The sequence below is a fragment of the Limulus polyphemus genome, unplaced genomic scaffold, assembly GCF_000517525.1.
Source record: "Limulus polyphemus unplaced genomic scaffold, Limulus_polyphemus-2.1.2 Scaffold759, whole genome shotgun sequence".
NCBI classification, from domain to species: Eukaryota; Metazoa; Arthropoda; class Merostomata; order Xiphosura; family Limulidae; genus Limulus; species Limulus polyphemus.
Genome location: NW_013666369.1, coordinates 142,856 through 161,903, shown reverse-complemented (window position 1 = coordinate 161,903; position 19,048 = coordinate 142,856). Strand labels below are relative to the sequence as shown.

The following is a 19,048-nucleotide window of genomic DNA, read 5'->3' as shown; positions in this document are numbered from 1 at the left end:
AGTGATTCACGCACTTTACTTACGGTGCCTACTGTTCGCTTGACTCAATTATTTATCTGCCACTGGCTTTTTTTGCCAGGCTTATATATATACTAAAAAAGAGGGCATCTAGATCACACTCGAGCTGGTGGGCAAATTCATGATCCTTCGAAAACTCCAGCGCACATGCTCCCACTGTCGCGTGACTTATGCTGTCATAACAATATATTTAGTTAGCATACTGTTACAAGCTTCTGCATCCCTGGTAGTTTGAAAACTGTTTATCAAGGTGTCGTCTATTATTATAGTGACATAAAAATTGTTAAACTATCTTAAATTACTACTCTTCATCTGAACCTTTTATTTAATAACATGTAATCTGCTTTTTATTTTGCCCCACAACAATGAATGTTTTTAATGTTACCATATTTTAAGTGTTATTTTAGTGGTGCTGTAACATAAAGTATGTTACATGGATTTATTACAAAGAGAAGTTGATTGAAAGGTCAGTTTAAATGTTATGTATCTTCAGTATGGCCATAAATGTTTTCATTTATTATGTATTCCACTAATGTCAACAAAACCTCTGGATTCCAATATATGAAGTGATATTAATGTTTATTGATACTATTACAATAAATGTTTCTAGATAACTGAATTATTCACTTAGTTTTATTGTTTAAATGAAAACGTTTTAAAATTGTTTAACTCTCTCAACACAGGCTTGGTCAATTTAATATTTTTAACTTTCAATATATATGTGTATGTATATCTTCAGAAAATTAAGCAGTCTTTCAGTTAACATTATAAGTCCTTCACATACAAAAATCCTATTTCTAGAAAATATTGAGTATTTGTTTTTATAGTATGTGTGCAAAGTAATTTTCATGTTTAGGTTAAAAATACTTTCTTCATCCCAAAGATCTCAGATTTCCTTTGTGTAATCTCTAAAACCTCCTAAATACATTTCAAACGTTTTTTGCTTTTTTTTTCAGTAAATCTTTGTATTTTATATGTTATTTTCTCTACCCTATCTCTATATGGGATTGGTCAATTTCACCAACCTTGTAACCACCAAAAAAATCTAAATAAATATAATTACCCTTTTTTCTTTTGAGAATGACTTTAAATTGTAACATGAAACTACATTTGTTTATCCTAAGTAGCTTTAAGCTATTAACTATAAACTATTAACAAATTCTAAAAGAGGGGATATGACAGGTGGGTGTGGCAGGATGGGTCTGATTCTTTGTTCAATAGCTTTGTACCCAAACTAAAATGAAGGTTATAAAAATTATGGTTTGTCTGAGCAATGATGATTTTATAGGGAGTAATTTACATTTTTGTACTTTTTGAAGGGGTGATGGATAAAATAGAGAAGAGAATATACCTAGAGAAAATGTGTCATACTAGGGGAAATTCATGACTTTTTTTAAATATTGCCTTATAGAATTAAGAACTTAAAACTTATATACTATTAAAATATGGATTATTAGCTAAGATTTTATGCTATACTAATTGGTATAACATAAACAAAATGTAGTTTCATAAACTTTTGAATGTAAGACACTAAAACTTTGTGTCATATGCACTAAAGAATACCCGTGGCGATAGAGTTAATAAAAAGCAAGAGAAAGAGAAATTATAGAACACGTTTAAAGAACTAAATGTTTTTTTAATATTGTAAAGAAATGTTGTCCTTTTAAGCACTAAAACAAAAATTTTGATGATGTTGGTATTGAACAGTTTAAAGAATGATTAATTGTTGAATAATTTGTTTTCTTACAAGTATTATGTAACTTTCATGAAATAGTGCACATATTTGATAAAGGTAACCATTTTATTGAATTGTATATACAAGTCATAGAGATAGCTAAAAATATTCAACTTTAGTCTTTTATACATGATTGTTTAGAAATTCAGTTGATTATGTTGTAATACTTCTGTATATTGTTATCAGGCTGTAATTAACCCTTTGCAAGCTGTAATGAATGCTTTTGTGTATCGTGGCTGCCGAGACCTACGTAAATGGTGCTGGATCTTATGGTCACTTAGGCCCTGGTCAGTTACATGTGGAGAACCTCCTCATCCATCTTACACAGAAATTGAAGACACAGACATAGCTGCTGACTCCTCATTTTTTATAAATCTTTTTCGTAGTGATGCCATGGTATCTACATAATCCAATGGAAGTTTTACAAACTCAAAACATGCAAAATCACCTTTGCTTTTAGAAACAGTAGCATTTTTAACAATATAAGAATGTAAAATGGAATACTCATACTTTTATCAATATAGCTATTTTTGTAAAGATACCAAAATTTGAGGTTGAAGAACATTATAAAAATTTCAAATTCTGGTTTTGAGTAATTAAGTCCAAAATTTATAGAGAACAAATTGATTAAGTTGCTTCATTTTTTGCATTGCTGTTCAACTTTACCAAGTTTTTAAACATGGATGAGAATTGACTGCCATTTGGCAGATTTCTGCTATTTCTATTATCAACAGTTTGTTCAAATCCAGTGAGAAAAGTCTTGGAGAATGAGTACTAGTACTAGAAAGCTTAGTTCTAGAGTGCCTTCTGCAATATTTATGCTTAACTAAAATTAATATGTGAAACTCCCTTTAATTGGCTCATCGACAGACTGTCAACCAACCATAAATGTGTTATGAATCCAAAGAAATGCATAAACTCTTTAAAGTGCCATGATGGATGATCAAAAATGATCAGCATAGAGAGAGAGGCTTTAAATATTTCACCATCTTCCTTAACAGTATGCATTTTCATCCATTTGTCTATGTGTGAGATTATTTAGATGGAACCTAAATTTGACACATATATATATATATATATATGATCCAATGAAATTTGGGGAGATCAGACATATTATAAAATTCTCAAAATTTTATTCAATAATTAACAAATATTACAAATGAAAATACATTTTTTTCATATTAACTGTCACAGATTTTAGAATTATTTTCATTCTCATAAGTTAGATAATATACATATCATAAATGACATTATCATTTTGCATTGATCCAAAGAATTTGGTCATTTATTACAATACAGAATTCTTGAATCTCATTAAGTATTACATTCATTTTATTAATGTTAAGCATTTATTCTTACATTACAACTTTTACAAAATCTAAAAAAAGAGTGTTTTATTTCTGTTCAGTTTTTTGACATAGTAAGATTTCTTTATACATAAATGAAACTCAAAGATTCTGTTCAGCAAATTTCAGAGAAAAGGAGTTACAACTGACTTTTGTCTTACTGACCTATGCATTATCAGTCATTGGATTATCATATCCTTTTATTAACTAAACTTATTGAAAATATGATTGTCATATGTGCATACAAATTCCAGCATGCGTCAATTTGCTTTACAATTTAAAAGTAGTTAGTAGAATAGGTAGAAATTAATGCAAAATATACATATTATTTCATATCTTCCTTTTAAAATACTCAGTTTATAAATGATTTGCACTAGTGGAAACTGATTAGAATAGTTATTACTTTTAAAATTGCATCTTGCTAGATGGTTGGCAGTGATATGAAGTTAGTCTTTCCACGTAACCTTTTGATGTTTACATTTTTTGTAAATTATATGTTGAGTTTAAAATTCCTTGCATGTTTTTCTGTTGTCAAATACTAAACTTTAAATTCTCCCATTTTTTCCACCAGACATTTTGCTATATTCATAAGAACTAAAATTATTTGTCAGAAAGAAAATGTATTTCTGTCTTTTTCCATTTGTGAACTTGTTCATGAGAATTAATACTTTATTAATGAATGATTTTGAAACATTACACTAAATGCAGAGACCAATGAAGATATTGGGAACACTGTCTGTCAGTTTATATTCACAAACAAACTTCAGTACATCTTGAGGTGTAAGACACTTTGGTAGTTACCATGCAATTAATTGCACAAATCTCCAGCATTGATGATGCTTCATTAGCTTTTTTGTTGACTTATTTTGTAAACTGTAGATATTGTAGAGGAAACCAAACACAGAATTAAGTTCACATATCTGCTGAAATCATTCTTCAACTGATTGTATTGCAGTATCAAGGAGAGCAAAATAGAAGCTTACTTTAAATTTTTTGTTTTGGGTCCTGAACTGGTTTGTCTTTTGCTTCATATGTGAACTGCTTCATTTTTCTTAGAATGCCTACTGGATCTGGTTCAAAGTCTTTTGGCATCTCTAACTCTTCATCAAGTTCACAAGCATCTACCAGCAAGCCTCCCAGAACTTTCATTTTTTTTAGGATTTGAGAACATTGTTTTAGTAAAATTTTTGGACACTTCTGGCTATTTTTTAGGGCATTTTAGGACATCTGTCTTCTTTATAGAAGTAATTTATAATGATTAAGCACTTGTTTTGTGGTCTCCTTCTCCCCTTACAACCACACCACAGCTCACACCTAATATTCCATGAGTCAGACCTCTAAAAGTTGGTTACTGGTACCAACTAAGGGGGAAATACCTGTATGTTTTATTGAAAGGTGAATGTCCTTGGGTATCAAAAATGCTTGGTGGACATTCCAACAGGGTAGCTTATTCTGAAAGATAGCACAGTTTTCAAGACACACCTAATTTCCCAAAAAGTTTTCATTTAGTGCAACAATTTAGAACCAATGAGTTGATTTACTCATGTTTATTTATTTATCAAATTACCATAAAGCTGAGTGATTACCCAAAATGAGTTAGATCTATGTTGGCAGAAAAATGAGAGTTGTTTATATATATATATATATACAGTGGTCCCCCCCTCTCTAACGACCGACCTTACAGCCAGTCTATCAAAGTCGTATCCGTGGGGATGTTGTTAGGAAGGGGATGGGCCAATGGGGCCATTGCCTACAGTCGGCTAGTCATCCTTGGTCAGAGGCAAGTGGTAATCAAGCGCAACTGATTGATGATTTCACACCTTTCGTGCCAAATTCGTGGACAGGCAGAGAGTGATTATTTATGTGAATAAAGTGACATTAAACAACTAATGTGTTTATTGTTTGATTTCAACATCTAAAACTTATGGGGTTTTTTTTCGCCATTTCGTAGATTTTTGCATTTTAAGAGGTAAATGTCAGAGGCAGCGATCGTCAGGCTAAATGAAAAATGTGAACTGTGGAAACACTATGAATAGTCAGAAAATATTTTTTTATCATTTTTTTTTTTCTTGATGTGTCATGTGTTAAGCAAACAAAACTGTCTGATTTCTTTATGTAAGATGAAGTTGTGTAAGTTGATATTGTGCATGCTTTGAATATTGATTGTTCGACAGCAGACAAACCCACAAGGGCAATGTCCAGAAGTTTTTTGTTATTGGTTGCCAGTGTGAAAGAGTTTGTCGGGCCGAGATGTGAGAAGCTGCTAGAGCTTCTGTTTCTTCTTCGACCTCAGGGGCAGTTTCCACGACACCAAACACCTCCGTCAATGCCGTGACCTTGTTGTCGCACTCAACAAAATCTGCCCATGACGACCCCTGAAGCAGTGGCAGCAGTTCGGCTGGAGCCGTCTCTGTGGCATCAGTAGAGGCCGTGGGAGCTGTGGCAAAGCTGAATCCACAGTGTGCAAAGCACTTCTGAATGGTTTCAGCCTGCACACAGTCCCAGGCATACTTCAGCCAAGATATGGCATCCAGCACTGTGACCTTGCCGGCCAGATCAGCAGCAGTGCTAGCCTCATCCATTATAAGGATGTGGCTGGAGATGAGCTGTTGTGTTTGGGGGCAAAAATACAAGTTTTACATTCGACAAAGTCATAGCAGGATGAGCAGCACAGTTATCAACAAACATTATGATTTTACGTTTTTCAAGAGTCATTTTGTTGTTCAGTTTTTGGAGCCAGTCTTTGAAAATTGTGGATGTCATCTAGGCACGTTTGTTGGCTTGGTAGGTGACAGGCAGCGAAGACGTCGAATAGCCACGGAAATATCGAGGATTGGCAGCACGACCGATGATGAGGGGGGTGAGTTTCTTGCCCGTCGCACTGCAGCCAAGTAGCATGGCTATCCTCTCCTTTGAATTCTTGCCCCCGTGGCACTTGTCACCGCGAATGACTTGAGAGCACGATAGAACAGGCCAGTCTCATCGGCATTGAAAATATCTTTGAGACTGTACCCCTCGCACATGCTCTCTAGACGGCTGCACCAGTCGTTGACCGTCTCCTCATTGACTAACGCCCCCTCACCAGACAGGTTGTGCCGTTTCTGGAAACGATCTAGCCAGCCATTTGTGACAGAAAAATCATCAAGGCCAAGCTCGACAGAGAGCATGACTGCTTTTTCTTGGATTAATTTGCTAGTGATTGGAATGTTTTTCGATTGACCATTGCAAAACCATTCAAACACCTGTTCATTGAGCTCATGATTGGCAGTTTTTCTCACTTTGGTCACTTTCATGGCAGCATTGGAACCACTTTCCCAGAGGGCTTTGATTTTTTGTTTATTAGCTATGATCGTTTGAATCTGTGTTTTTCCACACTGCATTTCTGTGGCAATATGTACACATTTAGCACCTTTATCATGCATTTTGATGACTTCCATCTTTTGCTGAAGAGTGAGGTGTTTGCGTTTTCCAGGCATTTTGCTGAATATCCCAAGGATTGTATAGCACTAGCATATAGCCCGTCAAAACTGATGGAGCGAGTACTACCACCCCCACCCCATAGTACATTTTATAGATAACTGAAATAAATAAATTTTGCGAAATCAAGCTTGACAAACAAAGAGGTAGAAGTGTGTATTCGAGGCAGTCAAACGTCGGTAAATTCCCTTGTGAGCCAATCAAAATTAAGAACATTCATGAAATGAATTCATGGTGTATTCATAGAATAATTATTGGTAAAAATCAGTTATATTAACAACTGCTGATGTGTAGAAAAACCAGTGCGTTTTGGTAACACTACGTTAACACCACATGTAACACTACACAATGGCTTTTGTGTCATGTCGCTTAGCAACAAAGGTATAACCTAATATAGTTGTTAGTATATGTACTGAAAGTATAAAATGAAATGTATGGACAACAAAACAGGAAATATATTTATTGATTTCTTAATTTAGAGTCTCCACTGATTAAAGAGGTCATGACTCGCACAGAAAGTCATAACTGAGAAACCGTTAGCACCGATATCGGTCGTTATGGGTCGGTCGTATGTCGCATCTGCGGGGATGTCGTTCATTAGGGGGACATTACCATGCAAACACTGACAGTGCATCGGGAACAAGTCGTAACTGCGGGGAAGTCATCGGCGAGGGGTGTCGTAGGGGAGGGGGACCACTGTATACTTTTGTCATCTATGATTTTGTACATAACTTTATCTCTAGCAACTAGTTATGATGGATTAATATTAATGTTGCTTGGTTGACATTCATGCAAAAATCATACTATATCATGTATATATAAATGTCAATGAACAAAAATCCTATACTTAAGAATGAAATAAAACGTTGTTATCATGTCTACTACCTTTGGCTTTGTCACGATTCAGTTGTCAAAGGTGGCCAATGGTTTTAATTTGAATTAACTAGTTCAGGCAATCCTAAAATTAGGCAATTGTTCATTACTCTTATATTATATTTCTTTTTGGAATTATTACATAGTTTGCAAGGTGCTTAGTTTTTGGGTGAACTGGGACATTAACATAAAAGATTTCATGAAATATGATTACTTCACATCCAGGTACATATAATCATATAGAATTTGCTGTTTATTTGTAACGGCATATTTTCTTAGAGGATCAGATAATTCTCATAAAATTATGCCATTAGGCGAATGTAAAGAGGTTTGGCATGAGACATGTCACAATAAAGAATTTTACTGAACAACACTAGCTAAACTAAAATTTAGGGAACAGCTTAATTTTACGTATATTAAGCAAATGGATAAATACATTTGATGATTTGTCACACTTGACTTAACATGTTAAATAATGCTTGTCAGTAATGTGGTAGTATGATAGACCATACAGAGAAAATTATTAAACAAATGTCTGAGTGAATAGTCCAAGGCAATGTCTTTTACACAAAATATGTAGCTGCAATAAAACCTTAATATTATATTTTGCCAAAATTAAACATTTCAATAAAAATAACTTTGTCAAGATGCTAACTTGGTCATGTGTCAGTGCTTTTGTGTTTTGATTGTTGATTCCTAGCCTTGCAGATGTTAGCATTCAGTGTCTGACTATTAACTTTAGTCAGTGGGAAGGTATCATTTGTCACAACTTTAGCACATAAGACTGAAGGTACAAGCCTTTCATAAAACTTAAGATCTCTGTTTCAATGCATAGCCTACCTCTGGTAAGAGATATTTCAGTGGTGTAAGCCCTTAAGAAATTTTGCCGTATAATACCATCTGTTTCTAAGTCTATCTGCTTACAGATGTAAAACGAGTGTTCAATCTCTAAGTCTCCTACTTTCATCTGTACACTATACTTGTGTAGCATTTTAACAGGATGTTCTGTTATGGAAGTTAAAATACTTTTAGAAAATTCCTTCCAAACATTACCTAACAATGTCAGATTTTTATTCACTAGTTCCAAACTGACGGGATTACCTTTACTTTTGAACCATACTCTACAGCAAACTTAGAGCTACTATTATTTCTAGGGAACTTCCTTCTGAAAGTTTGAGGCTTTTCTGTTCATTTCTTTTCTGTTTCCTAAAACAGTTTTTATGCCATGTGTCCTATCTTACCACAGTTAAGACATTGTAAGCCATTGAGTTTATTCTGCTGCTTGTTTCACCAGTTTGTTTTGTAGTTTCTACTACTATTCACTATACTTATAGTAGAGTGCTGGGGCTTGTATATATGTTTTTGTGTAGCTCCTCTCATGCAGCTACTTCAATTAAATCTAGCAAAGTCACATCAGGTGTGTGTGCTTCATTTACATTCCTTCTCATTACATTACTGATGAAACCTCGCTCATAGTCTGACTTTAAAGTATCCTCTATCATCAATTTGTTCGAGTGTCTGCGCAGTCTGTTACCTAATTCTTGTAGCTATTGTCCAAATACTCTGACTGACTCCCCTCTCTGCTGAGTCAAGTTATGTATCTGTGCTTTCTCTACTCCTGTACTAATCTATGCCTCAAATACTGAAAATCTAGTTTTTTGCAGGTCATCATAAGCTCATATGTAAAAAAAAAAATTTTACATCACCACAATTGAAACCAGAGCTTTAAATAATTCTCTTTTTCAACAAATGTCCACACAAGCTGATTCAGTTACTTTAGAACCCAACCAACAAAACAAATTATTTCTTCTCTACTCTTTATCACAATAGAATCGTTGATAAGTTCACTTATATTACTCTGTGGGCTACCACAGTCATATCCAGAGTTTTAAATATTTCTCTTTTATGTCAAAAGTCCTCACAGACTGGTTCAATTACTTTAGAACCCAATTAACAAGACGAATTATTATTTCTATCTCTTGTTACAATACAAACTGTGAAACGTTCACCTTAGAAATATACATTGCCCAACTGAGGGCTAGAACTTTCTACAAACTAAAAGATGCTATGATGTAACAATACTCATTTAAAGCAACAAGAAAAATACAGAAGGTTCGAGTAACATGACATCAATTCACAACAAATAGTTCGTAATCAGTTATGTCAGAAAACATGTCATAACTATTGCTTCTGAAAATAATTTACTTTAATGCTTGCATAATATAAACTAAATAATACACTTGTATTAAACTTAAAATGAACAGTCGTGTATATCTAACATATCTTCTTCATATGACATGCATGCATGTCAAACATGGAACTTTATAAAATTATATTTTTCGCTCATTGAAACATTTGAAAATCTCGTAAGACTCAAATGCTTCAGTATGATGTAGTTGGGGGAGGGGGTCATAGAATAGGAACTGCTTTTGAGATGTAGAAGAAAAATATTTTATCTTCAGACCTAAGTTATACTAGAGAAGAGATAAACCTGGGTGATTGGATAGGAGAGTTTTAACAAAACATATGCAGTGAGAAAGACTATTAACATGTAGAGGTTGGGGGATTCCGTGTTCTCCTTGGTGGATGCACATTTTGACTGTGTGTTTCACCACTAGCTCTAGTTTATTGTACCAGATGAAGTTGAAGACAAAGGCCTTAGCCTGCGATTCTTAGCAATATGTCCCTTCAAGTTATTACATTTAAAACATCTGTTATCTTGTGGTTTATATCTTATGTTCTGTATCACCAGCTGTTTAACTAACACTTTTACACTATTGATAGAAGGGATTGATGTTTCAGTACTACGGGATCTAATACTCCTGTAATTTCTATATGGCACCTTTAGTAGTTTATCTACAACTTTAATTGATCTTAGTTCTGTTGCCAAATCCAAATCTGTTGAATAAGGCAGCTACCAACACTTGATAGTTATTATGGGTCTCAACTGGAAAGTAATGTTATCAAAGTTGGCCTTTTCAGATGAGTAGTGAGATGGATCATTTGTTGTTCACTATGGGAATGATTTCAAGCAGAGCCCATTATGACTCCCGTGACACCTTGGCTCATAGTGCATTGGTTTTTCTATGGGCCAAGGTTAAACTGACTAACTAAATTCTCAAACTCAACTTCATAGTATCATGGCTGGAGTAGTCGAGAAAGGACTGTAAAGGTCATGTGCTACAGCAGTAGTGGTAAAGGGTGTAAACCAAACAAGTTTTCCTATTTCATTTCATAAAACATGGTGTTTTCAATTGTAATTCTTCAGCAAATGCAGAAAGAAGTGTGGCTGGTCTAATCTTTGCATTTAATAATTCCTTTTACAGAGTTTTATTCTGTCATTAATGTTCTTTTCTACTTCAGTGATGCATTTTTCTACTTCATTAATGTCTTTTTGTACTTTGCTTTTGACTTCTTTGATGCCCATTTGTACATCTTCTATTTTATCATTAAAACTTTTACATACTTCTTCAGTCTTATTGTTACAATCTTTCTGTGCATCTCCAATAGCTTCATTGATCTTGTCTTCAATTAGATTTATTTTTAATTTTAGTTCTTTAAATTCTTACCTCTTGATCTTGTTTTATTTTTCTGTCTCTTTCTTCTTGGTCCTCTTATTTTTCTGTTCTTTCCAGGTCTTTTTTTTTAATTTTCTATCTGTTTCTTCTTCTTGTTCTTCTTTAAATGCTCTGTCTCTTTCTGTTGTTTTAGCAGGTTACCTATTCCACTCATTTCCCCTGTGGTCATCTTGAAAGTTAAGTGAAAGCTGGTGTTTAGTCAAAACTCCATTTTAATCAAAACGATGCTCAACTTCTTACATTAGTGTTGTAACATTCTTCTTTCATTAGCAAGTTCTTGTAAATTATCTGGTGAAAATAATTCAAAATCCAGGCTAATGTTTCTGTTAACTTGTTAAATTGTTGTGGTTGTAGCCTATATTACAAATATCATTCAAATCTCTATAGCTGTAGTAGGACTAACGTAAAATCAATTTACTTGTAAAACAAAACTCAAGAAAACACACTAACTGACTGGCTCTCTATCTTGAAGTAACTCTTACCTATACCCTTGACTATCTCTCAACTCATTCTACTCCTGAAACAACTATCTTTTATTGATAATATAGCTTCAAATGTAATAGAACTCACAACATTGAATCTTTAAAACTTTCTAGGTCTAACTTAATGTCATCATTTATGCTTCACACTCCACGTAGTTGACAAATAAATTACAACATTATTAGAAGCTGAGGTCTCCCACTTTATATATTTGAAATAACCATATTGTATAACTAAGTCTCATTATCATGTGCCCTTCCATTGGTTGACATTTACTAACACATTACAATTGTTTTTGTTGTTGTTTTTTTTGTAACTGATGCCACTTGCACTCTAATGAAACTTTTCATTTTTTTCAATTATTTATATTTATTTTTCATCTCAAATTTTACTTCTTTTACTAAAGCCTTATTGTTTTGTGTTCTTCCATTGTTTGATATTTACTAACACATTGAAATTGTTATTTTGTTTTATCTGTAACTCATGCCATTTGTACTCTGATGAAACATTGTTAATTTTTTTAATCTATTTATTATCCCAAGTTTTACTTGTTTTACTAACTAATTCAAGATTCTCTCCTATGCTGTCTTTTACAGCTGGAGTACCAAAAGTATCAGCAACTGTACTAAATAACCATTCAGACTTTGTTCTCATTCATTATTATCTAGATGTTAATTCCTCAAGTAGCCATATTTGGTACTTATGTTGAATGAAAAGTATATATAGATCAAAAAATGAAAGCTAGTTATTTTACAGCTAATTTGATATTATGTTTGATGTTTGTCAGCTCATCATAATATTGTATATGTCTTTTTTTTCTACAAGTTCATTAACAAGTTCAAGGAGATGTTTGTAGAATGACGTTGTTGATTTTTCCTATCAATATTTGGTATTTGAAATTAAAAGTTTATACTAAACATCACGTAGACAATTAGAGGTAAATGATAATTGTTGCAGTGGTTTTCATTAATTAATCTGAAGTATTAACTAAACAAATAGTTAATTAGTAAAGGTGGAAATTTTAGTTTTCCATCACAATTTTCACCTGTCCAAATGTTATTCATAAAATAAAACTTTAACTTTCCAATAAAATATGTGGTTGTTTTTTCATTTGACTATTTTTTCTAGTATTTTTTAGTGACAGTTTTTGAATGTTATCAATAATAGTGTAATACAAGGCATTTGTAATAAGAGAAATATTTAGACTGCCAGGTAAATATTCAACTGGAAATATTACAAGTTTGAACAGAAAATTATGAGATGCATAAGTAAACATTATACAATCTAACACAAGGATCAGAGGTGCAGCACAGCTTTATGTTTTGTCGCTTCAGTCTTTCCACTGTTCTCAGGTTCCAAATCATGATTGCAACTTTTGCCTAGTATTTGTTCTTACACTGTTCTTGTCAAAACTACCTTAGCTTAGTCAGTAACATCAAATTAGGAACTTTCAACATTTAACTGTCCAGAATGTGACATATTCTTTGCTGCTACTGCTGCAAATAACCTACTGCCTAGACATGCAAGAGCCTGAAATCTAACTGCACATAATGTAGAACTTTGAAATTTCTATGATTCATCCACAAACCAGTACTAGATTCAATCCTCTGTAGCTCTACTTATGAATTCATAATTGAAAATATGTAACTTTAAAATTGAACAGCAGAATTTCAGTAACTGATTGAACTAGCTTCACTTCCGACATATCAAATCTACTGTTACTTAAGAATGGTATTGAGGAGAATATTTAAGCAGAAAGAATTACAACTATATAATAAGAATAGCCACTGACACTGAATAGTCAGATTAGATATCACAGTCTAGTCATCAGAGCCAGGTCCTGAATCGTTTTATTCTGAAAATGCAGGAAAGTCAACAATTTGGAAGTTTAGCTGATATCATTTCTGTTCAAGTCTAACATAAGATATTCTAGCCTTTTTGCATCCTGTCTACTATAGTTCAAATGCATGAGTGGTATCATAACCTTCAATACTAACTTCTGATAGCTTTATAGTCAAAAGTCAGGAAAGTGTCTGGGTGTAACTTAGTCCTCTATTCATTTTTGAGAAGCATCTCTCATAAACAGCTGACTGTACTGGGATTACAAATACCTTGACAAAGGCTAAAATATTCTGAACATCAGAGTCAAAATCTTTGGCTTCATCAACCAGTACTGCTTCCCAGAATCTAACAAAGGTCACACTTTTCTGCTTTTTTTCACCTTTTGAAAATTTTTCATTCCTTTGACCTTGAGTTTATTCCATTCTACTGAAGCACCATTTGCACTAAAACCCTTCATCACAAAAATTGACTAAGTAGTAGTTCAATCCCATTATCTTAATAAGTACCAAATCCACCTTGGTTTTCTGGCCTGTTGAAAGGAACTGGATATTGACTGAATTCTATAAGTCTACAGTTAATATGTTTGAGCATATTGAGAGTTATTTCAGATGCATCTTTCTTAACACACCGAAAATTATCAAAAAATGGCCCTCTCATATTCGTCTTTTGATGAGATCTTTATCCTAGAAGATATATTTTCTGTCTTTCCTAGTAACTTCACATAGTTCACACTAGTCCTGGCTAACACAGTCTCTATGCTAGCTTTATCACTTTGTAGGGGCTTACTCCATCTTGCAAACACCAGAATGTACTTGTACAGGAAATTCAATAAAACAAATCTCTCAGATTTCAGGGTCTCTGCCAGGTATTTGCTCTGATGGCAGTATCTGTATTGTCAGTCTTTGTATCTTCCAGTCCAAGATGTTCAACAAAGCAAGGCCAAGAATGTTCAACATCTGACACAGTTTTTTCTCTGTGTGAAATTCTTTGGAGTCCTATGATCTTTAGTATTTTCAGTTGAAGGATTGTCCAGGCCTATTGAACCTAAATAGTGGTAAAAATTATATACATTCAACCAGAAGAATTGCAGTATATTTAACCACAACAGAATGACAGCAAATGAGTCATTTATGGCTAATTCCAGCATGATCTTTTCAATAGAGTTCCAACCTCTACTATTTGTCCTACATTTATATAACTCTATCTGCTTCAAAATCAACTAGTGTCCTGCCAAGAATTACCAATATTATCACACATTCATTCACAAATCACATTATATATGCCTTTTGAATTTGGCCTCTCAACAGGATGATTAATGAGCAAAATTTTAAAAGTAACTTTGCGGTTTTTAATATTATATACACACACACACATATATATATACCCATTCCTCCTCAGTAGGACCTATCTGAAATGATACTGAAGAATTCACCATCTTTCAGTATTGACATGATATCCTGTTTTATGTCCTTTGCTACATACTAAACACCCTAGCTTGTTTATTATCTTGATAGGAAGCTCTCATGTCAGGCTTGGAGTTTTTCAATTGCAGTCTTAGGAGGAAGTACTTCAATCTGCTATGATTCTATTTTTTTTCATACTTATAATGCTTTTTAACATAGCTATTTGTTGGATATATATTATATACTCTGTGCTTTCCTGCAGCACAATTTTTTAATTGAGCTTGTGCATTCAGAAACCTGACTGTTGTCCCTGCTATGAATGAATTAGTCACAACTTCTCATGCACTGTTATGATAAAAATCTTTACTCCAACTGCAATATGTTATCAACACCAACTCCCTGACTTTCATTTGGGTTGTCTGCAGATAAGTCCCACTTGCCTAAGTCTTGGTATGGCACTGGCAGTAGGCCAACAATTAACATTATCAAGTACAGTATCATTCACAGTGGTTAAAGCCACAACATTGTTTTTTCCATGCCAAGCAAACAAAGGAACAAATATAACAAGTCTTTATTCATGTCTTGTGTTTTAGCAACTGGTTAGCTTCTTACTTCTTAGAACTCAACTAAAGAGGCTTTCCAAAAATGTCTACACCAAATAAAGACAGATAACCAAAAAATAATAATACCACAATTTAAAGTCAGACAAAGGTTCTAGTTTGGTATCCTACAATTTTTAATTAACTATGGCAATCATTATTTTAAATAATGCATGGGAGAGAACTCTCTACTCTAATGAACTTGTACAAGTATCTGTTCACCCCTTGAGATGGGCTTGTCCCACCCTATGGAGTAGCCACTGACACAGAGCCAGAGTGGTACAAGCTTCCATGAGATAGCCATTGTTGTATGTAACCTTTACCAAAACAAAAGGTTTAGCAGATGTTTATGACTAATGATGATGACTTAATGATGTAGTGTTCAAAAATTTACCAATTAATGATACAAATATAAAATGACGTGTTTTTAGTAGCCCAGCCCAAGATATTAATCATTTATTGTTTACTTTATAATGCTTTAACTGCTCCTCTGAATAGTGCAGCTCAGATTTCACTCTTGTACACAGTATTTTTCTAATATAACAAAAGCAGTTATTCATTGTAGTACATTAAGATTCAAAGTGCTTTGATTTGTTGAATTTTTTTAAAATACAAATTGATCAATACATCCATAAACCAAAACAAAAATTAAAAGCATACAGCTAAATCTTTGAATTTTAATTTCATAATATACCCCAAATTCTCATAAGAAACTTCAGTTTAATATAAAAAAAATTCCTTCAAAGATGAGGAAAAAATTAAGTTGACATACTTTACACAGACATTTGAAAAATTCTTCCATTTATGAACTGATAGACTACTAGACATACATATATACACCACCAACAGACACCATTATTTATGTACATACTGCACATACACACATATATATATACACAGGTAGGGTATGTTATATCAATGCTACGTCTGATGACCGTGCACCTTGATAATAGCCCTGCAACTAGTTTCTTTTGCAAAAGGTTCTATCGTAAGGCTGTCTTGACCAAAGCACGCCATATTCCATCTAACGACAATTGCTGGTACTTGTTTCAACATTCTGATGACAGAATTTCTTGGGTGCAGTATGTCTTCATATTGTTGCGTCAGCGAGGTCACGTGACTCGTTCTCTCGAACCTTTGGGAATTGTCGGGAGATTATTAGATATAGGGTAGTCTGGTATATATAAGAGGGTGACAACGTGACGGGACAAGGTGTGTGTAGACAGTGAGTAATTGATCTGCAGTCAGAGAGTATTATTGAAGTTGAGCACGTTTGTTGTTATAGCGTTTGTTTTAGCGCGATTGTTGAAATTAAGTGTATCGTGAAGTTATATTCGAAAAGAATAAATTAGTTTTATTAAGTAAGGACTTGTGTCGCTAAAGTTTCGTCGGAACGAAGTTACGGAAAATTAATTAACAAACGGAGACATAACAATATGGAATAACTTGAATACCCATATCTTTCTCAAGTTGCTTGATGTATGGGGAAGTATGAGTGGAAGCCTTGTCTTGGTGGATGCATATAGTTTTGGACTCATTTCTGTACAAAGCCAGAATTTCTATGTGTTTTAAGGGTTCAGGACATAGGGCTAGTAGAAAGCAGAATTCACCTTGATCTTTGTATCTACTATCCCGATCTATAGCTTGCCTCTCCAGCGCAGTATCCATTGATGATCATGAATTGCCTTGAAAAAGCTTCCTGACATGCTGTATATAGATGATATGTATGTGACATCGTGCACTGGGCCAGCTTTGTTTATTCTGCCATATTGGACATAAGAACAAACTGGTGAAATAACAGTGAACCTAGCAGTAGCAGTTACATGCTTAGAACTGTGTCATGTAATAATGCCAATTGGTTGTGTTGCTGTTGTTTGTACAAACAACCAAAAAAATTCAGGAACTATCATTCTACTAATTCCCAATTGATGAAAAATGAAGGAATAAATTGGGCCACTGTGATGAAAAGAGTGGATCAAACAGTTGTGATAAGGAATGAAGACCAATGGCTTACAAGTTACAATTGAATTTGTAGTTCACATTTCATCTTAGGTTAATTACAGATACATACACAATAACAAAATAAATTACCTCAGAAAGTATAAATGTACTTAGGAACTCTGTAGCTGATGCAGTGTTTGTTTCATGTGAATACTTGGATGGAATCATGCACTGAAAGGTTTATTAGTTTATACAGTTTTAGGAACCTTGCTGCACTCGTCAGTTTAATGCTGCAAGTAGGTATAGGCCTATCGCATTCTAAACAGGTGAACTGAAATATGTTAATCTAATCAAAAGCCCTATTACTACAAGTACAGAGCCTACCAAATACAAATGTAGATGTAACGTTAACGTTAGGATCCATGTGTTATGTCATTAAACAATTAGATCGAATTTCCAGGCCTAATAAATATTTTACATATAAGCAACATTGGCAAACAGCTTCACAAACAAGTCGATCCCCTTTTAATTTGGAACAATATCAATCGTCAGCACACGTGAAATACTGCTAAACAAATAAAGGTGATTAATTAAAACTCATCTAGATCTAGTTTATTAGTCATTGTAGCAGTTGTTTACCTTTGAGTAAATTATGTAATTTGAAGAGTCGTATACTTTTCACAGTCTGACAGTGCCGCAAAGTATAAGGCATCTAAGCTTTTGTATTCCTTTCCGGCCCAACATGGCCAGGTGGTCAGGTTGCTGGTTCGATTCCCCATCCCACCCAACAGTCAATCCCACTAACAGTTGGTAAAAGAATAGCCCAAGAGTTGGCAATGGGTGGTGATGACTAGCTGCCTCCTCTCTAGTCTTACAATGCTAAATTAGGGACAGCTACCGCAGATAGCCCTCGCGTAGCTTTGCGCGGAATTCCAAACAAACCAAATCAATTCCTTTCCTGTGTAGTGTGCCGCACTGAAAACTAAGTAATTGAAAATATCTAGGTATTCCACATTAAGAATAACCATAACTGTGTCTGTTTGTCAACACAACTAATGAAGCGGAATCGAAACTTGTGGTCATTACCGAGGGAATACAATATGAGTCTATAGTTTTGTTTTCAGTCAAGTGACTACATATCCTCTATACCACTATTGGAAAACATTTTCACCCACTGATCATTATAAAATGGCATGAGACTTGTTATTTATGAAGATATCCACATGCAGTGTTGAGTATTACCATGTACTGCCATATTTCTCCAGCTAGATACAGTTCACACTTTTTTCTACAGTTGATCTGCTTACCACAGCTGTGGTATGACTTGTTGTAGGTCTCCTTTTCAATAGTCCTGGTGTTCCAAATTTATCCATATTCCATCTTTTCAAATGCCATTAAGTACAAGGTATATCTCTGTTTTGGAAATTCTAAATCCTAATCTGAACAGCTCTTTATAATCTTAACTTGTGAAAACCTTACTTCAGAAAGGGTTGTTAAATACCTTTCCCAAAAGTTAAAAATGTTCTTAATCTGAAAATTTATTTGCAGTAGGTACTTATCTCGATCTTCATCTGCCTTCTAAATATTGTTAAAAAAGTTTTCATGATCAGCATACCAATCTATACCCCATCAATTTCGTGCCATTTCTGAACATGTACACTGAGTGGTCACAAGTAAATAGACACCTAATTTTTCGTCATTTAACTGACTTATGTTAACTAATTTGTGTTCACAGAGCACTATATAAATGAAAATG

General features: G+C 33.9%; 2 protein-coding genes across 3 annotated transcripts in view; one reads left to right on the top strand and one right to left on the bottom strand.

Moving 5' to 3' along the window:
* Positions 1-4,989, top strand: part of LOC106460360 (G-protein coupled receptor 143-like) — a 122,788-nt gene extending 117,799 nt beyond the window's left edge. For both annotated transcript variants that reach the window (XM_022387063.1, XM_022387064.1), the window contains one exon: positions 1,940-4,989. In XM_022387063.1, coding sequence (XP_022242771.1) covers positions 1,940-2,161 — 222 coding nt within the window. In that variant the 3' untranslated portion in view covers positions 2,162-4,989. The remainder of the gene's footprint in view (positions 1-1,939) is intronic.
* Positions 4,990-5,999: 1,010 nt separating this feature from the next.
* Positions 6,000-6,575, bottom strand: LOC106460359 (jerky protein homolog-like). The gene has a single exon (XM_013920051.1). The coding sequence runs from the start codon at positions 6,573-6,575 to the stop codon at positions 6,000-6,002; it is 576 nt and encodes a 191-aa protein (XP_013775505.1).
* Positions 6,576-19,048: the final 12,473 nt, after the last annotated feature.